We start from the raw sequence: 18,854 nt of genomic DNA, 5'->3' as shown, positions 1-18,854 counted from the left end.
TGACATTAACTGTCATTAACCAATTACAGCTTCAGGTTTTGAAGTCCCATCCTCCCAGATTGCTCTCCTCAGTTCGCTGTTGTTTATGGGCCTGAAGCTGCAACAGTGTCCTTGGTTCTGGAGCTGGAAAAGGATTGTTTTGTCTAACTGAACTGGGAAGAGAACTTGCTAACAATGTATATGAAGTTCAGAGTTATATACTAATGCAGTACAGAATCTGGAAAATATGAAAGCTAAAACTCAAGGCATCACACTCAGTGCCTCCAAGTTTCAAATAGGCAAAAGCATATCTGCTGGTACACTGATACCAATGCCAGTGGGCAGGCTTTAAAGGCTGGCAGGCCTTACTAAATGAAGGTTTCTATATTAGCCATTAAAGTTTACAGGAGGATTTCCACCGAGAACTGAATTGAGTTCTGGACATTGGGTTTTTGGTAAGGCGCAACACACTGGATGACACCTCTTCTAAAGCAAAGCCTCTTTGTGTTATCATCTGTTGTTCAGCATTTGGCTGTGGAAAGAGGACTTTGTAGTCCTAAAGGAAAGTCACATCTGCTTTCCAGAATTTACATTAATAGCTCTGCTTCTTGTTTTTCCTGTCCCTCAGGGTACCCAGGAACTGGTTAAACAGGTGAAGAATTTGCCCCAAGCCAACTACAACCTCCTCAAATACATATGCAAGTAAGTGAAATTAATTAACACTTGGAAAAGTCTCTAAGTTTTGTGGGACTGTCTTATATGCAAATAATATACTCTGAAAATATGAATATTCAAAAACCACTTAAGTGTAAGTTAAAAAATGTGGAGGTGAATGCAGCCTGCCTGAAGGAAGCTCTTGGTTTATCCAAGAGGATCAGCCAAGCAAATTGCTGCCACCTGCAGCCTTGGCAGCAGGCATGAATGATATATTGTTTATTTCAGAAGCACCTACAGACCACTAAAGATAGACACTTACTCCAGATACTGCACACTTGGAAGTTTTATGACACAAGCTGAGTAGCAGATGCAGTCAAAAAAGCCAGTGTGGCATTTGCTCTGGTTTGGATGTGGCTTCCTCTTGGATTACCAGGGACCCTACAGCCTTGTCTCCTTTCATCTCTGCTGATTTTCCCAGTTTTTGGACTGCCTCTTTATCTGGGGATTGGAAGGAGATGACTTTTAAAGGCTACTTCCAACTCCAACCATTCTATGACTCTGTGATCTGTATTTTGTTAGATTCAAGCCAAGGCAGTAAGCTCTTTCCACAGGCTGCTAGTTCTCAGACAAGGAGATCACTTACTACTTCTGTTATATCTGTAAGTGAAAATTTGCCAAAGTCAATCCGTGTAATTTGAGAATTCCTATAAAAATGCAAAAATCTGTCCTTCCTGATCCAGTAGATGGCTTGGTCCCTGCTAGGTAGGTACTTTTAGCAGAAAACATCCTGTCTTCCCTGGTTCATACACTAGGAGGGATCTAGGGCTATACTGAATATCTAACCTGTAGTAGTTCCTTCAGTCATTTCAGGTGTCAGGGTTGTATGAAAACAGGACTAAACTGAACGCTTATAGTCTGAGAACTGACTTACTTATGAATTCTCTCCTCCTTTGATTTTTCTGGGGCGGCTTTTCAAGGTTCCTTGATGAAGTTCAGGCTCACTCCAGCATTAACAAGATGAGTGTCCAGAACCTGGCTACAGTATTTGGACCAAACATACTGCGGCCCAAAATGGAGGATCCAGTGACCATGATGGAAGGTGGGTGCTGTTCTGGTGGGATGGCACAGCAGCTGTGATTTGGAGTTGTAAGTGAAAGCCATACACTCCTTGGTAGCTGTATCAGTTGCCTGCACAGTCAGAACAAGTCAAGCCATCCCTTTCCTCAGGGCCTTTGAGGGGCATTCTAGTTGGCATCTTATCCCACTCACCACTGGACTGGGAGTGTCTCTCCTCTCTACCATGTGGAGATGCCTCCAAGCCCTTGAAACTCTTTTTGAATCTATTGTTAAAATGAAAGCTCAGCTGTTTTTTCAGAACTGCACTTAAGAACCAAACTGCAATAATTTAGTGTTGGTGCATTTCAGTGGTTATGCAGCTCCCTGTAGAGAACATCCAGGCCATGAGGAGAGGACTGTACTTCTTCTGGCTGGGCCATAGTGGCTATAACTAGAAGTGTCTTAGAAGTGTTGTCTTCTAAGTAGACTGTATGGATCAAAACTTCACAGAATCAAAATAACAGAGTTGAAAATCAATGCATTTGGAATTTAAAAAAATTCAAAAAATCTGAAGCTTTAAAATTATTTGCTTTCATATGAATCAAGCCAGGCTGACATTAGGGCTGGGATACAGCTCCTCTCCCAGGTTGCACTGAAACACAACTACTGTGGTGAAAGTTTTAGCAAGGTTTTTCCATAAAGTTTTATAAGATTTTGGAAACCCTGCCAATAGAATTGATGAATTAATTAGGCACAGATAGAGATGCTGTGCCCAGGATGCCTGAACTTGGCTCTGATTCTGTTCCCTAGCTGTAAGCAACAGCTAACGTAGTATTTTGTGTGATGCAAATCCTTCAGAGAAGGTCAGTCTTGTCATGCCTTAGCAGCAGCAGTGCCTTTAGCTCTTCACAGGTGATGTGCAGATGTCCCCCACGATGACAACTCACTTTAAGGCAACAGGACAACTTCATAGCATGACCTGACACATTACAGTAGTTTAGGGACTGGAAGCCTACCACAGAGATGTGGACCATATTATTTAAGGGCAAATCTGATTCCCTCTCCTGGAGGTGCGGAAGGTACAAAAATCGGGGATGAGAAGGGAGTGCAGGAGCAGTGCCTGTTATTCGGTGCTGGAGGTGGGGACAGCTGAATTCAGCCTGTGTGCGATGCTGGGACTTCCCCTAGTGGCCACCGGGCCAGCGGGTACGGCTCTCACAGCCTTGGCCAGCAGCGTGCTCTCTGCTCAGCTGGCACTGGGGACAAGTTTGGGTTCAGATCACCTCGGGCATTTCATTCTGCAGCTCGTCCGATGGCAGAGGTGCCTGTACTGTGTGTAGGTGCACACGTGCAGGTGCTGGGGTCTCTGCTAATCATCCTATAAAAACACTACAGTGATCTGACCTAGAATTCTGTATTGCCACAGATCTGAACTGTAGAAAAATTGGGGTGTGTAGGTTGGATTTTTAGACTTAATCATTATACTCATAACAGGATTGGCAATGTTTTATTTTAGTTGAGAATTTAGTTGAGGTTGGTTAGATAAAAGTAACAGAGGAGTGCAAAGACTCAATGTTTTTTAGCTTCAGGGTAATTTGAATCTTCTAAATAAACTGATAATGAGATGTTAACACAAAGCACTCCAATTGTGTCTCTCTTCAAATTTAAGCCATGTGTTTCAAATAGAAATACACAAAGTTTGACAGCTAAATTGTTAAGAATGCCCTTATCTTCAAGATATTTAGTTCTCTTCCTGCGTTCACAGACATAAAATAGAAATGGTAGGTGAGCTCAGTACATCTTGCTGTTAGGTCAAAAACTCATCAATATAATCAGGCTCTTGCCTTGAACCCTGAGTATGTTTGCCTTATTCTCTATTTCAGGCAATACTTAAAAATAGAATTGCTTATTCACCCTTCAACTAAAGGTTTTCCTCTTTTGTAGGAAGTGCTTTGTATTCGGTTCAGTAAGCAGTGTTCTCTATTAGTTCATAATGCTCTGCTCCATTCCAGGAAAACAGTGGCAGCACATTTCTGTGGATTTAAATAATTGCAAGCACTTTCTGCACTTGCCGTACACCTTCTGCAAGTGCATGTATAATGCAGATGTCATATTTCCTGCAAGTTTCTCTGTACACTGAGTACAGCAGAAGGCCTGAGCTGAAATTTGTGGTTTTTCAAATAAGCAGTAGCTCTGGGCCTGTTCAGACCAAGAAACTGGGTCCAACCTAGTCATGCAAACAGGCTGTGGTGAGTTGCAGAGGCCTTCCATGTCTCCTCACCTGCTTGCCTTTGTTTTCCATCCACAGGCACCTCGCTAGTTCAGCACCTGATGACAGTACTGATAAGTGAACAGGGGCGGATCTTTGCTGTTCCTCAGGCAGATGTGCCAGGCAGCCAGCTGGAAATCAGACCTGTGCGCCAGCGCAGCACTGTGGAGTGGATCTCCGAGGAGGACGGGGAGGACAGCAGGTCACAGAACAGCGCTGCCAGCCCTGCTGATTTGCCTTCTGGCAATGCTGTAGCTCTAGAGGCCACTCCAGGACCTGCAGTGAAAATCACTCCTCCAGAGCACAGTGGCAAGTCCACTCAGCCGGCCACAAGTCCCAGTAAAAGAGTGCAGACGCTGCCTCCATGGAAATACTCCTTCCGCCAGCAGGGAGCCCGGTCTGTGAGCCCAAAGCTGGGCAGCTCATCCTTGGATATCCCCAACCTCTCCTCCAGCGGGAACTGGTTGATGAACGGCTTGTACTCCCTCCGAGGCCATCGCCGGACGGCCTCTGGGGAACGGGTGAAAGACTCGTGCTCCTCCCAGAGACTCTCCACTTATGACAATGTCCCTTCATCCAGCCTGTCCCTCAGCACACACAGCATGGCCAGCACCACCTGGTCTACATCATCCTGTGAGATCTCTGTGATGGACTCAGTGAGCAGCTGCCCAGCCTGCCGGGCCAGTGACTCTTCTACTTTAAGTTCCCTAAAAACTGAGTGGGTAACTCAGGGCTCGCTATCTCAGAGCGAGGTCAAGACAGCAGATCTGGAGAACAGCCTGGACAGGTTTGAAGCCTGCAGCAGCAGCAGCAGCAGTGAACAGAGTGACCTGGCTGCGGCTTCCCGAGACTCTGTCCAATGCTCCAGGGCCTTACAGAGCTTGGTGGTGGAGCTAAAGACAGAACTGAGCAAACAGAGGACTGAGTATGAGACTAGTATCAAAAGGTAATGTCATCTGCAGGGAGCACAAGGAAGTAATCTCAAGACAAACTTTCTCCCTGTCTGAACATGGGTGTGGGCTACCCAAGGGTATCAGGTATCAGATGCTCAGCCCTGAAGTTTGGGGTTGGGTGGCAGCAGATTTGGTTCTTTTTCCTTGCTACTCTCTGAATCCAACTTTTCTTTCTGATTTAAGAGAGCATAAAAAAGAAAACAAAAGGAAATGACGCAGGAAAATCCAATATTTCATATTCTTTGTTTTCATTGTAAATGAGAACTGCACAGGTAACGCCAAGGTCTGCTCTTAGTGTCCTCAGAGAAACAGCAAAGCAAACATCTTGTAGGCAGGAACTGGGACCCAGGATGGTCAGGCCTCGACAAGGATGATCTGCACAGGTGCTGATACTTGCACCAGACCAGTCTGGAACTGAGGGCTTCTTGTTCTTTTCCCAACAGCAGCATTCTTGAGGAAACTGCTATTGACTATTTTCCACAGTTTTTTTGGGGGTGGTGGTGGTGGTATTGGGACTGCATCTCAGCTGTAATGTTTTCAGCAGCCCTTTTGTGTTGAACTTCTAGAAACCTCACTTTTGGTTTCTGATACAGAGTGGTCCTTAGCTGATGGCGCAGCCTAGCTTGGGGGAGCAGTGTGAACTGTGGCATTTGCCAACTCATGTTTCCTTGCACAACTGCTGCTGCTGTACTTTCCATCTGAGCTCAGAAAAATTCCTTTCAGTTTTCAGGAGAGCTGTGTATAGGGCTGGGGCTGTAGGAAGTAGAAAGTATTAATAACAAGGGAGTCGTTAATTTGTGTGAGTACCTTAGGTTTTATGTATGTGGTAACAGAAAGACTTTTAGGAAAGCATTCAGGGAAATAGGTACATGAAATATTAATGCTTAAAGGAGTTAGATATATTTTAATATGCATTCACATGCCAAATTCCACAGCATATTATAATACGTGCTGCTCTGCAGCACCAGGACTCTGCACTGAAGAAGGGCTGCAGTCCCACCTCTTACACAGAGTTGAGTTCTTGGGGCTTGGGGTATTTTGTGTTGTTACTGTTATACTCCTTCAATTTTTAAAACTCAGATTGGAAATTGAAGTATGAAAATGCTGCCGGTCTCCCAGACGTGCTACCAAAATTGCATAAGACTGTTGGATTGTATAGCACAGCTTTAGGCTGCATTTCTTGGCACTTTTTTTCTTGTTAAGGTAGTTTCTCAAAAATGTATCTGAACTGTCATCTCTTCCCATGGGCCAGTTGTTAAGGTTGGAAGTTCTCTTGTTATCTTCCTGATTTATTTTATGATTTCCTCTGGTGGTGGCTTGGCAGCCTCTGCTGCATTTCTGCCTCTTGCACTGTCCTGCCTTGATGTGTGGAGTTGGAAGGAGAATCAGGCTGTGCAGCAGTTTCAGTTCCCACCTAACATCCCCAGGTGGGAGAAAAGCCCCACCTTGTTGTGTTTCAGGTGTAAGAGCTTATGAAACAGCAGCAGTTGCTAGCATGGGATGCTGGACAGGGTCTGTGAACAAGGGTGGAAGTTCATGGCTTACATGGTTTATTTTCTTCGATGCCCTACTAATGCAGAATGGGAGGGAGGTGAGGGTATGCGCCTTACATTTAATTGTGCAGAGCTGCCCTGGCAAGCCTTGTTGCAGGGATACAGGTTAATAAACAGAAATACCAAGCTGTAGAACCTGGAAACGTGTAGCTGCACATTCTTGCCTGCTGCCTGGGGGAAGAGATGGTTTCCCACCTCTTATCAGTAAAACTGTTCCAGTGGGGCCCTAAGCTGCTGACGTTGGGGGCATCCAGGAAGACCTGTTCTTCATTCCAGCTGTTGAACTGCTTCAGCTCCAACACCTGCCTTTTGCCTGCAGCTGGACAGGACAGAGAGCACTGTGGCTCAAGGGGAGGACTCTGAAGTGGCCAGGTCTCACAGGGCAAAGTAGCTGAGAGGAAAATGCCTAATGAACTAAAGATCTCCATAAAACCAGGCGAGATGCAATCAGTGTCTTTTATATTAATCAGGATGAGTCCAGCTGTTCAGGGTTACAGCCTGAAGGACTGTGCTGTCAAGTCTAAGAATTTTAAGCCAAGTTTTTCAGCTCTCAAAAGTTTTGCAATGTTTTTACTATAGCTGCAGCAATTTATGGGTGCAAAAGTATGTTCCTTTTCAGACTGCATGGAAGTCTGCTACTATAGAAAGACAGGAACTAACTAGCAAAAGAGGGAGGCTGCTCAGCACAAAAGATTTATTTTATTGAAGATAATTTAGTCCCTCAAAATTGTACATGTGCTTGTGTGGTTTGCAGAACTGCATCTATCCAGCAGGACATGTTTTAATGAAAGAATATGAGCTTTTTTTGTTGGCACGTACATAAGTGAAGGGAAAGCAGAGTGAGTACCTGCCTGGGGCAGAGGTAAGGAACACTTGCTGATGGAAAAGCTGTTATTTCTCATCAACTGCCCATTTTCTCTCTCTTAGTCAGAGGGAGGCAAGTTTTATGGCCTTCCTGTAACCACTCTGTTTCAGAGCATTTCTCCCTCAAGGTAAATATAATTATCAGACATTTTCTGTCGAGTTTCAGTAATTCATGTTTACCACCTGGGACTCTTAAGAAAGTGTAAGTATTTGGAGAGGTCTGTTTCGAGTGTAGAAATGCTGTAAGTACTGTGACCCCGTGTAATTCAGTCCAGGCTGCTGTAGTTGACCCCTAAAGTTGGTGGTAGAAAATGTAATTAGCAGCTCAGAGCTGTTATGTGTGTATGGGGAAGCATCCCAGCTTCAGAAGTGTCATATTCCAGCTGACAGCTGGCTGGAGATAAAGGTCTGCTTTCATCCATGGGGACTGTTTTTTGCTGGACTTGGAGCAGGTCAGTGCACCTCTGACTTTGATTCATTGTGAAAACTGTTACAATAATCAAACTGCCATCTTTAGCTGTATGTCAAGGAACAGAAAAGAAAAGTTTAAGGTGATGCATTGTACTGCCTCTTGGTCATAAAGTGGAATTCAGAGACCCTTCTGGGACTGCCCAAGGCTTCTTTTCTTTACACTTTTTTTTGTTATGGAGGCAGTAACATGATAATCAGTTACCCTGACTAAAAATAACCCATTCAGAGTTCCATGGGGATGTCATAACGCAGCTTCAAAGTTGAATACTGGACTGATCAAGGAGAGGTGGGGTGGGTTTGTGTTGGAAATTATTTTTAAATGCTGTATTTATTTTATTTAGAGGAGGGGCATTTTTCATTATAAAAGACTGATTTTTACATTCATATTCTAGTAATCAGTAATTCCTATCTGAAAATATTCCTTCTTCAGTATTTACACCACTACTTGTTCTTGTGACTGGGAAACACAAGGGGGAGAACAGAAAGTGCTGTGCCATCTGTGCTTCTTTGAAATCACAAAACCATGAACCTTGTTCTTTGACCTCCTGAGTGAAAACCTCTGAATTTTGCTTCAGAGCAAATATATTTAAGAGCAGATAGATTTAAGAATGTTCTTCTGGTTTTTCCTCCTATGAAAGGTTGGGTTTCATAAAATCTCACAGCCCACTCCAATGTCAACAATAAACTTTACAGAAAATACCATCAAGGTGAGGAAGGACTGTCTGATCCCTAAGGATATTCCTCTGTACTGGATATCCATATAGGGAAACACAGTATCAGGATGAAAACAGAGGTTAAAAGATTATTTTGGAACTATATACTTGAACTCTGCCTAAGTGAGGAGTTAATACATCTCCTTAGCCAGGCAGTCTGGTGCTGGAAAGTTCTCTCCTTTACAACTTCCTCTTAGAATATGTTAAATGGAAGTTGTTCCTCTTAGAGTTTTTATAGTTATCAGCTGTCACTTTAAAAAGCCTTTTTTTTTTTTTTTCTCCTCTCTCTGTTCCTTTTAAGAATTGAAGAAACAAGTGAGGACCTGAGGAACCAAGTGGTCAGGTTAGAAGAAGAACTGGACCAAGAACGAAAGAAATACACGATGCTGGAGATAAAGCTGAGGAATTCTGAGCGTGCTCGTGAAGATGCTGAGAAGAGGAATTACCTCCTGCAGAAGGAAATGGAAGAATTTTTTTCAACATTAGGATGTTTAACTGTTGGGAGTCAAAGTGCTAAAGTTCCCAAGTAGAACAAGTATAGAAAATCCTGTTCCTGACAAAATGAGTGAAAATGCATATTTTGTTCTGGTATACTCATGTATCATGAGTAATGCTATAGTGATTGTGTTCTCAGTGACACTTGCCCTGTTGTCTTTACATGTGCTATAGTATTTGGACCAGCTGGGAAAGACTGCTGACCATAAAGCTTGAAAATTTAGTGTCAGATTGCCAAGAAAGAGTGGGTTCCCTCTGTATCTACAGAACATAATATAATCTTCTTCAGAGTGTCCTGCTGCTGTCTTTGGACTCAACTGCACCATCCTTTGCTGGCACAAGGACAGTGGAAGGTCCTGCAGGGTGGTTGGATGGCCAGAACCAATAAAGCTGAGCCTGGTGCTGAGGGATTCCTGCACTTGTGCTCGAGAAGGTGGCAGTTCCAGTTTGTCACCACAACTGGGAGGTTTGCCAGATGGATTTAATGAGGTGGTTTTCACCCCACTCCCTCCATAAAGTGTGTTCATATTTCTCATTCCTAGAGTGGTATTATTTTATGAAGATACTGTGAAAACAAGGTCTGCCAACACACTGAAGATATCAAAATCTTGACAATTCTAGACAACTAAAATTGTCTCTTACCCACCAAATGGTTTCAGTGTTTCACAAAAATGCAGCTTTAAATTAAACTGTGATTAATAATCAGATTGGCTACACAAACTCTGTGGAACTTTAAATATGCACATTTTGCCCTAGGTATCTGAAGGTTTTTCTGAGCCAAAAATAGAGCAGTAGTAGCTGCAAGAATAAAAAAGTCTCCTGAGTCGATGTATGTATTAAGGTAGAAGATGGAAGATTCTTATCATCAAAACACATCTAAACTTTAATAGCAAAACTTATGGTAAAGGAATTAGTGCAATTGAGGTGGGGGGTGTCAGGGTGGTAAAGGGAGGAGGGTGGGGCTCTATCCTTAACCGTTCCTGGACAATGTACACTTACCTGCCTTGTAATATTTCTCCTGATACCAGCTGATATTTTTGTTGTTAGTTCCTACAGGGAGATGAGGGGACAGGAAGAATACTGCAAACAACCCATCATCCCAAGTTCCTTACTTCTGCTAAGGAAAAATCATTAGAATGAAGCTGTAAGTTCTGGTAATGTGCTGCCAGGGCTGACTGCCCTTCCAAGTGATTTCAAGAAGTTCTGCATAGCATTTGTAACACCCTGAGCCATGCAGAGCCTGCACACAGAAAATTGTTCCACCTAACTGAATTCCACCTGCGAGCCCAACACCATTCACTCTTGTCTTGGCACTCTGACATCCTGAGGTAGCTTGGGAGTCTCTAAGGAGAAAGAATTTTAAGAAAAAAGTGCCACAGCAACATGAACTGGCTAAAGGGAAAGTATAGACTGTAACAAAGAAGACTGCTTTATTTTAAGTATTTTGAAAAAGTGCCCTGAATCTCATTTCTTACTAGAGAAGACTATGACTCAGTGCCTAGAAATAATCTTAGAATGGGTTTTTTACATACCAGGAGACAGTCAATACTGAAAGATATACTTTCTCTTCAACATCTGGGTGTTAATTCGTTTCTACTGCACTGTAACATTTCTCCTTCCTATAGAAATATAAAAAATATAAACCATTTAAAGCAAGCAAAAAGCAGCATTTTAACCTAATCTTTCCTGGATAAGAAATGTCAAGCAAGGTGGTACAGTAAGCCACGTGGACAGGTTCATTCAGTTATTTCAAAACATTTTTCCTACTTCCCAGGCTCTCCAGGTGCTCTGGATTCCTTACTGTCCCTGGCATGAAGCAGGTACCTGCATGTTCAGCAGCAGCTGCCTGCCACCTGCAGGCATGAGCATCATCTCCATCTTTTTTTCCCATCTCTGCCTTGGATTTATTACCAGTGGTCACAAGTGATCCTTCAAGGAATAAGATGGCCATTTAGAACAGCAGCATCAGATGCATAATGTGAGAGAGAAGCAGAGTAAGAGTGACTGAGCTGGAAGATCACAGGTAGCTGGTGGTACCAGGTCAGTCATCACAAAATAAACCTTAACACTGGCAAGTGGTCTGAATAAGGTTTTAAGTAGAACACCAGGACTGATAAAAAGCAACATTCAATCCAAGTAGTAGTAGCAAACAGGGTATTTTAATGCCTCTTTTATTTCTACCCAAAACAGAGAAACCTTTCCTGTATCCATCCTGACAGCCCACACCTCCCTTACACTATGTATATTGCATTATCTCCTGTATGTATCGAGTGCGGACAGCTCCCTTTAGGTTCCCACTACAAACCCAAGAACTGAGGCCTGCTGACTGGGAGACTAAACACCTAATACACCAGACAAGCAGTGAACAGGACTGCTGGTTAAGTCTCTTAAGTATTTACCCTTAGGTAACTGCTAATGCCAAATTCCTGATCTGGGAAATTATGCAAGAAATGAGATCCACTTGTACACAGCCTCAAAGAACACTATGTCCTTATCTGAGGAAGATGATAGACCCTTTCCTAGCTTTAACTCCTGTTTCCATACTCTTCCCCATCAATGCATTTCCCCACAGCAAGCACTGGAGACTACTCCTTATTTTGCAGATCTTTCACTCATTAAGTCCCTGATTTAAATGTCAGCTTTCTTAGCAACTGTTTACAAGATATGGGTTTGGTTACTAATTAAACATGACAGAAGGTTCCTGGAATAGATAAATTCTTACCACAGCTTCACCTGTCATCTTCCCAGCCTGGACTATCCCTTCCAGTATTATGCAGGCACAAAACCCCAGCAAAATCTTTTAAGCAAAAAAAGAACAAACCCACCAGCATGTGCTTTAAAAAAAGGCAAAACAGCAACACTTCAGAATAACAAAGAAAATTTTGGTAGGTCATGGCATTTCTAACACAACAAGGAAAATGAACAGGGATAGCTTAAATGACTCATCTACATTCACCAGAGAGTTCCACTGAAGCCAGCAGCATTATGGAGTGTTTCAGTCCTGAGCCACCAGACAAATCCTGGGCAGAGCTATGACTCTCTCTGGCTTCGCTCTGTAATACCTATCACTAGAAACTGGCTGCACTTTATGGTGACATATGCAAATAAAGAAGAGCCTTTCTGAGTCCCACCACATTCCTAGAAGAGCATCCCACAAACTGCTGGCCCAGATAAACAAAGCTGGTTGCACTGTGGTCACAGTCCCTTTCCCTTGAAACTGGACACAAAAGCACCACCAGCACAGCTCAAGGGCAGCTGCAGTCATTAAGGAAGCACTGAAACCCTGCTGGAAGTGAAGGCCATCAAATACATTATGTTGGGACTTACCTGTGAGAGAAATGCCCGTGCAGTGAGTGGTCCAGGCATCCAAGTCAGCTCTCCAGAAGTCAGATCCTTCAGGCTTCTCCAAGATGCAGTTTTGAGAGATTCTCCCCATAGACTAGGCTGCCCATGGCTTACCTCTTTCAGCAGCACAGGCTCTCAGCAGCTGTATTTCCAGGAAAAAAGGTGGCTGGAGCCAGCAGCAAGGAAGCAAGAATGGATTCCCACTGGTCACAAAGATACTGAACGTGTGGCTGTTAAGAGTCTGTGGCACATCCAAAGTCCATGGGAATGGAGAAATGGAAAAAACATCACTTTGCCCACAAGTGAGCTCACACACAAGACAGGGCACTATCATTAAACAGATGAATTCTCAGGAAGGACTCTCACTAACAAGATTTCACATGCAGCCCTATTATGCAATCTCTATGAAACTCATCACAGCCTGGCAATGAAGAAACACCAAATGCATGGTGGTCAAACTTTTTTTTTTTCTTTTTTATTTAAAATATCATTATAACCAACTGACATACTAGATAACAATGTATACATTCCAGTGGTGCACATGTAATGACCTATGGCATGACGAGTTAAAAAAACCCCACAATGTTCTCAGTAATGCCCACCAACAGCTTATTTGGAGGGAAAAAAAGGAAAAGCAGGAAAAGGTATCAGATGTGGGGAAGAAAAAAAAATTAGCTTTCCCCAGTATTTTTAATGGTGTATCTTCCCCTTCATATTTCTTGGGACATAATAAAATTAAGAATATACTTCAAAAAGGGCAGAAGGAATGATCACAATAATTGGGGTGGGATTTTTTTTCTCAACTTTAGTAATAAAAATTAAGGAACTCTCAAAAATAGACTAGATATTGGGCCTACAAAAGTAATTCATCTGTATGCAAAGCTTACCAAGAATTATTCCTTTTGTAAAATGTAAAGGATGAGCTGACATTACTAGTAAGCTATTTTTACCCTACAAAACCAGACTACAATAATAAAATCACCAATTTACAGCTAACACAATAATCTAGATGTACATTACTGTACACAAGCTATATATTACACATGAACATCTTACGTGAAATAGATAAGGAACATACTGATATTGTCTCAACATTGGCCGATAGGTTTGTTTTTCTAAAGGAGGTGTATTTTCTATTTACATTCAGTGTAGTTCCAATAGCAAGGGTTAGCTTTGCTTACTTAAGAAACGTAGAAAGTTTGTGTGAGGTAGTTCAAGAAAACCTAGCTTAAAATTTGAACTGCAGAAGTAGAAACACAGTGTGATCTGATTTGTAACACATTTCTGTAACACAGACATACAAAGAGAAGGGAGTGAGAGAGACCACTTAAAATACAACTTTTATCCAGTGCCCTTAACTAAGAATAAATTAAATTAATTGAAAATTTGGGTAGGCAGTACAGTCTTATCACACCGATGCAATAAAAACACCTTTCTAATCCTATTGAAAAATACACACAAGCTCTCCTTCAACTGCGCCAAACCACTGACAGGAAAATAAAATGTAACAGCATGGACAAGCTACTGCCAACAGCAAATAAAAACAGATCAAGAAATTGTATTTCACTGCCTTCAGTAACTTGGAAGAGTAACAAGAAGCATAAGCTGAATCTTCTCCCCTTTTGCCCATGATCAAGAAACACTTGCTGTCATACATTTTGGATTACTGGCTGGGTAGGACCATCCTCCTGTAAGAGGTTTTTGACATTTTTCTTCACACACTGCTGAGCTGAATGCTCCATCCATCCCCTACAGAACCCTGGCCCAGGTGCTCAGTGCTGGCCCCACCAACCCCAGGCAGCAGGGCCCTACTGGCACAGTTTGTGCTGGGGACACAGGACACCCTCACCACACCACTGGTGCTGATAGTGTGTCAAGCTGGAATTCCTGCCCAGAAAGATGCTACTGCATCTCACACAGTAAAAGGTCTTCAAAGCTAAAAGCCCAAGCTCAGGCAGGGCAAAGTGCCAGGTCTGCTCAGCAGAGTGACCCAGGGCTGAGTGTGCTCCACCAGGGAGTTGTGCTTGGGCAGCACAGCTGCTCACACACACAAACACATCAGCTCTGACCCAATGTCTTGCACCAACAAAAGACTTCCCAGCACAGCATCCCAGTACACCCAAAGGGTACCAACTGCCCCCCCATCTCTATTTCAAATTCTTGAATAACTTACAAAAGAAGCACGAAGGAAGCAGTTGACTCTTGCTGCATGCCACAGCTCTGCCCAGAGAAAGCAGAAATCAATCTATTACTGCCCAACTTTGAACCTCACCTGAGGTAAGAGATCAGACAGCTCATGGTAGTTCAATCCTTATCAATTCCCAGTGGATTGGAATGGCCTTAAAAAGTTTCATGCACTTTAGTGAAGCCTGTTGTCTTGAGAAGATTCAAAGTCTAAAATAAAACTTAACAATACTTTAAAATTGTACAGTGTATTGGACAGCATACAATCTAACAATAGACAAAGACAGCTGAATTCCAGTTACCCATTTGTTTGCTATCTGTGGCAGTGTACACCTATCTGAGAAAAATTTATATTTCAACAAATAAAAAGGGAAGTTAAGACTAGGATGCTGTTGTGATAATTTGATTACTGAATATGATTTTGTCTTTGAAATTTGCCATCACTTTAATTTGCCTAAAATGCAAGGAACTGAAAAAAAGAAAAAACAACAGTCCTGTGAAGATGGTGCCAAAAGTGAACTCTCGGTTTCCACAGGCAAAGCTCTGACCCTACTGAAACAATCCCTTTAAGCACAGCTTGCTCACACTGCAATAGGCTGCAGTGGGCAGTTCCACATATTCACTAACCTTGCCTTGAAAGAAGAAAAACTCAATTCTCCTTAGTGCTTATGAGCTCAGTTCAGTTACTATGTATTTAGGACACTGGACAGTGATAGCAAAAAATATTTTTAAGTTTCAAAATATTTCAATCATCACTGCAATCCAGTGGGGTCTAAAATTAATTTAAATAGTAACTATATTTACCAATTTTTTTTTAACAGCACTGAGAGGCATCAGAAGTTACTTTTGTCAGTCTTAACTTCATTACACTGTGCTGACCACACTATCGTCTGACCCTATATAACAAAGGAGTTCTGTTGTTTGACCAAAAATTTTGGCTTAATTCACAGCTTAAACTTTGATTAAAAATTACAAAATAGACTGTTCTGTTGGTCTCTGTTCAGTATTTTCTACATTCCAGTGCTAGATGAATCCAAACTTGTCCTGCCTGTTCTGGGGTAATATACAATTTGGCAGGATTCAGCAAAAATAATTGCCTTAATAAATGTGGCTTAGGAAGGCAATATTGAAATATTAGATACAAGTGAGGAAAGTAAAATTACACGCACACAGCACTTACCAGTAGTCTAGCCAGGCCAGGAAATCAACTGTGCAGTTTATCAATTTAGTTATCTTTGAGACATTACCATTCCTTGCAACCCTGCATGTTTTTTAAAAAGACATGTTAGATATTGACATTACTATCACTTCTGTTTTTCTGAAACTTACTGCAAAGACAATTTTTCCTCTTTTAATTAAAACTTCAGAAAGATGCTTATTTAACCCAACAAGCAGAAGGAACCACACTGAAGACCACCAATCATTCCTGGATGACCTCTGTAGGCAGTTACATTATTTGCTTATGCTCAGTGCCTGGCAAGACTTCTGTACCTTTTATGCCCATTTTTGTGAACTTTACTAATTTAAATTCCTCTTCACATTCTAATTCACTACACAAAATATGCATCTACACAAGGCAATCAATTATACAGCCTAGCTTCACTAAAAATCTGCATTTTCCAAAGAAATAAATTCTGAATGATTGCTTAACTCATACATAAACTTAAGTCAGTTATACATAAATCATTCTGTAAATATAAAATGTAAACAGTTAAAATACTTCTGTGAGGAGCAGCACCATCTTACATGACTATTTAGTAACTGTTTTATATATCTCAATATATCTTTTGTTTAAAAAGTGTATTGAAACCTGAAGCTTTGTTGATGAAAACTACTGAATATTTATGACTTAAAATGAACCATTGCTAAGATTTCTGCTACACTGATCTCGTAGTGAAATGAAAGAGATAAATATTAATTTATACAGCACTACTTTTCCCTCCTTTGGATGGCATATATTGCTCAATTAATGCATTAGCTACAGAAATCCTGAGGTTCTCCTACCACTTCACGGTTTTCAGCAGTTACTTTTGGTGGAGAAAGAGTAGCTGAAGTTTTGCCCCTATTGCATTCATGTCATTCCCTCTTTGACCCAAAAAGCACTCAAAAAGCACTTGCCTTAGTAGACAAAACTAGTAAGAACCAGAACTCGCAAGAATCACATCTCACATGAAAGTATAGCTACAGCATATTCATTTTTCCTCTTGTCTGTCTAAACATCCTGGATACACTTCATTTTGTGTGTACAAAAACAGGCTACAAGCTAGAAGTAAACAGTTTATTGGCATTGCAATGTATTATTCATGAAGTATCCTCATGTTTTATGGCGATCACAAGGTTTGGCATGCCACAACTCTGCAGAAAACATCACATTACTCTGCTAGGCTGGATATTTCTGCATCTTTGAAGATATGCTTTGCTTTCTTAAGTTCATAAACCCATTGAGACTTCGTAACTTTGCAAAGGACTTTTTCTGTTTCTCTAAAAAAAAACCCTACTAATTGTTGCTTTTGCTGAAGTATTATAGGCAAGTGGCCAAAATAAAAGAGGATTTTGTTCACTACCCAGCACCACAGTAGTATGCCTGAAACTACAGCTGGCTGCACTGAATTCTCTCTCCCTCCACCTGGACACAGATGTATGACCAAGCATAAAACTTTGAAGGATATCATGAACAAAACATCTGGAATAAATTCTAATTAAAAAATTGAAAACCTATAAAATCTTAAATAATTCATCATATGGTAATGACCACAACATTAATATGTGCTTTGATAAAACAAATCTTACAAATTCAGTAAAAAAAGATCAGCAGCATAATAGTAAAGCAAATATGCAGATTTTAAAACCACAATAAAAATTACCAGGTTTAATATTTTACAGTTAATTACAGCAAAAAAGTGGCTGCTTATAACACAACTTACAGTTTGAAATTACAGCACTTTATGATGAATTCCATGATTATTTTTGAAAAAACACTCAAAAATACCACCATATTTTAAAAGTGCCCTATTAATGACTAAAAGGACCCCCCTCCCACCCCCCAAAAGACCAAGTAGTCATCTACAGCAACCCAGAGGTCCAGCTGAGGTTTCTAGACTGCTGTCTGTATCAGAGGCCAATGTTGGATCTGTTGACATTGAAGACACATCATTGACAGATGACGATGAAGATGGGTGTTGAGAGCCATTGATCATTGCTGCACCTGTGCTATGAGAAACAAAACAGCAAATCAGTTGCAGATACAGTTGCACAGTTCAGTACTTGCTTTAGTCTGTCTCTTCCTAACGGCTGTTACTTTTCCCTCTTTTGGCAAGTTTGAAGAGATGTGTCTCAACCCACATTCAAAACAAATAAATCCCCCCAAGTCTTTAATTTGGGGCTTAATAGCTGGTGTGTCAAGAACTGAAATGAAGTATCAATTACATAGGGACAAAGATGGGGATTGAACAGATCAATAAAAAGATGGCAGCCCTACATATTCCACTCAAATATACCAGGTCTCAATTCAAGAAGTTAGGTCATTTAAGAGCCATATTTTTAAATTAGGTTCCTTTTGGATGTCTTGGTCAGCTTTACTCCCCTCCTGACCTACAACTCAGTGCAGTCTTGTACTGTGCTTTTATTGTAACCAACCTAAAGGGGCTGGTTGGCCACGTATAACCCCGTTCTTGGTTCTCTCCTCCAGGTCCATGACTTCCTTGTATATCAACTCTGAAAATGCAGAGAAGGGAAAATAAAATGAATTTGCAACCCAAAGATTAGATCAATAACAAATCTCCCATTAAAATGTCCATTAAAATTTCATAGGTTTATTACTCTTCAGAATTAGTTTTGAACAACATGTTGTAGGCTACATAACAACTGGCAGGTGATATAAAAAACACACATTATTTTCTGTTGGAGCTACAGTGGCCTGGGACTCTTGAGAATACACTGGCATTGCTCTAAGGTTCTTTTATTCAGGCTGCTTGGAGACCTGAGGCTAAGCTGAGTCTTAAAGCCCACTCACTTTTTATCAACGGCTTCTCTGGTAAGGGAAACTCAATCAGCAGTCTTCAAAGGAAGGCCTAGGAACACTTGAAGACTTGTCCTTCTAATTAAGTATTACATTGCTTAAGCTCCTTCATCTTTCTAGTTGTAGCAGTTTGTCCAGAAGTGTTACCCTGCCTACAAATCCTGTCCTATGGATTGTTAAAGGTGACTGAAATGAGCAGGTCTTTAGTTCACTTCAAAGGTTCACCTCCTTTGCAGGAAAAATTTGTTCCCCTGACATTCAAATAGATGAAGTAAATACTATTAGGTTGCTCAGAAG

At 41.5% G+C, this 18,854-nt stretch overlaps 2 protein-coding genes across 7 annotated transcripts in view; one reads left to right on the top strand and one right to left on the bottom strand.

The window, feature by feature from the left end:
- The window catches only part of ARHGAP22 (Rho GTPase activating protein 22), a gene marked incomplete at its 5' end in the record, with an annotated part of 121,923 nt that extends 112,585 nt beyond the window's left edge, over positions 1-9,338 (top strand). For all 4 annotated transcript variants that reach the window (XM_083866775.1, XM_083866774.1, XM_083866773.1 and 1 more), the window contains 4 exons: positions 608-681; positions 1,614-1,735; positions 4,001-4,907; positions 8,817-9,338. In XM_083866775.1, the coding sequence (XP_083722901.1) occupies positions 608-681; positions 1,614-1,735; positions 4,001-4,907; positions 8,817-9,045 (1,332 nt within the window). In that variant the 3' untranslated portion in view covers positions 9,046-9,338. The remainder of the gene's footprint in view (positions 1-607; positions 682-1,613; positions 1,736-4,000; positions 4,908-8,816) is intronic.
- Positions 9,339-14,539: 5,201 nt separating this feature from the next.
- Positions 14,540-18,854, bottom strand: part of MAPK8 (mitogen-activated protein kinase 8) — a 41,817-nt gene continuing 37,502 nt past the window's right edge. For 2 of the 3 annotated variants that reach the window (XM_083866221.1, XM_083866220.1), the window contains exons 11-12: positions 18,176-18,253; positions 14,540-17,744 (exon numbers count right to left, since the gene is read on the bottom strand). In XM_083866221.1, coding sequence (XP_083722347.1) covers positions 17,599-17,744; positions 18,176-18,253 — 224 coding nt within the window. In that variant the 3' untranslated portion in view covers positions 14,540-17,598. Of the gene's footprint in view, positions 17,750-18,175; positions 18,254-18,854 lie in introns of all 3 variants that reach the window. The other variant, XM_083866222.1, reaches the window with a different exon arrangement.

The sequence above is a fragment of the Zosterops lateralis genome (genome assembly GCF_965231275.1).
Source record: "Zosterops lateralis genome assembly, chromosome: 8".
Taxonomy (NCBI): Eukaryota; Metazoa; Chordata; class Aves; order Passeriformes; family Zosteropidae; genus Zosterops; species Zosterops lateralis.
This window is presented reverse-complemented; position numbering and strand designations above follow the sequence as displayed.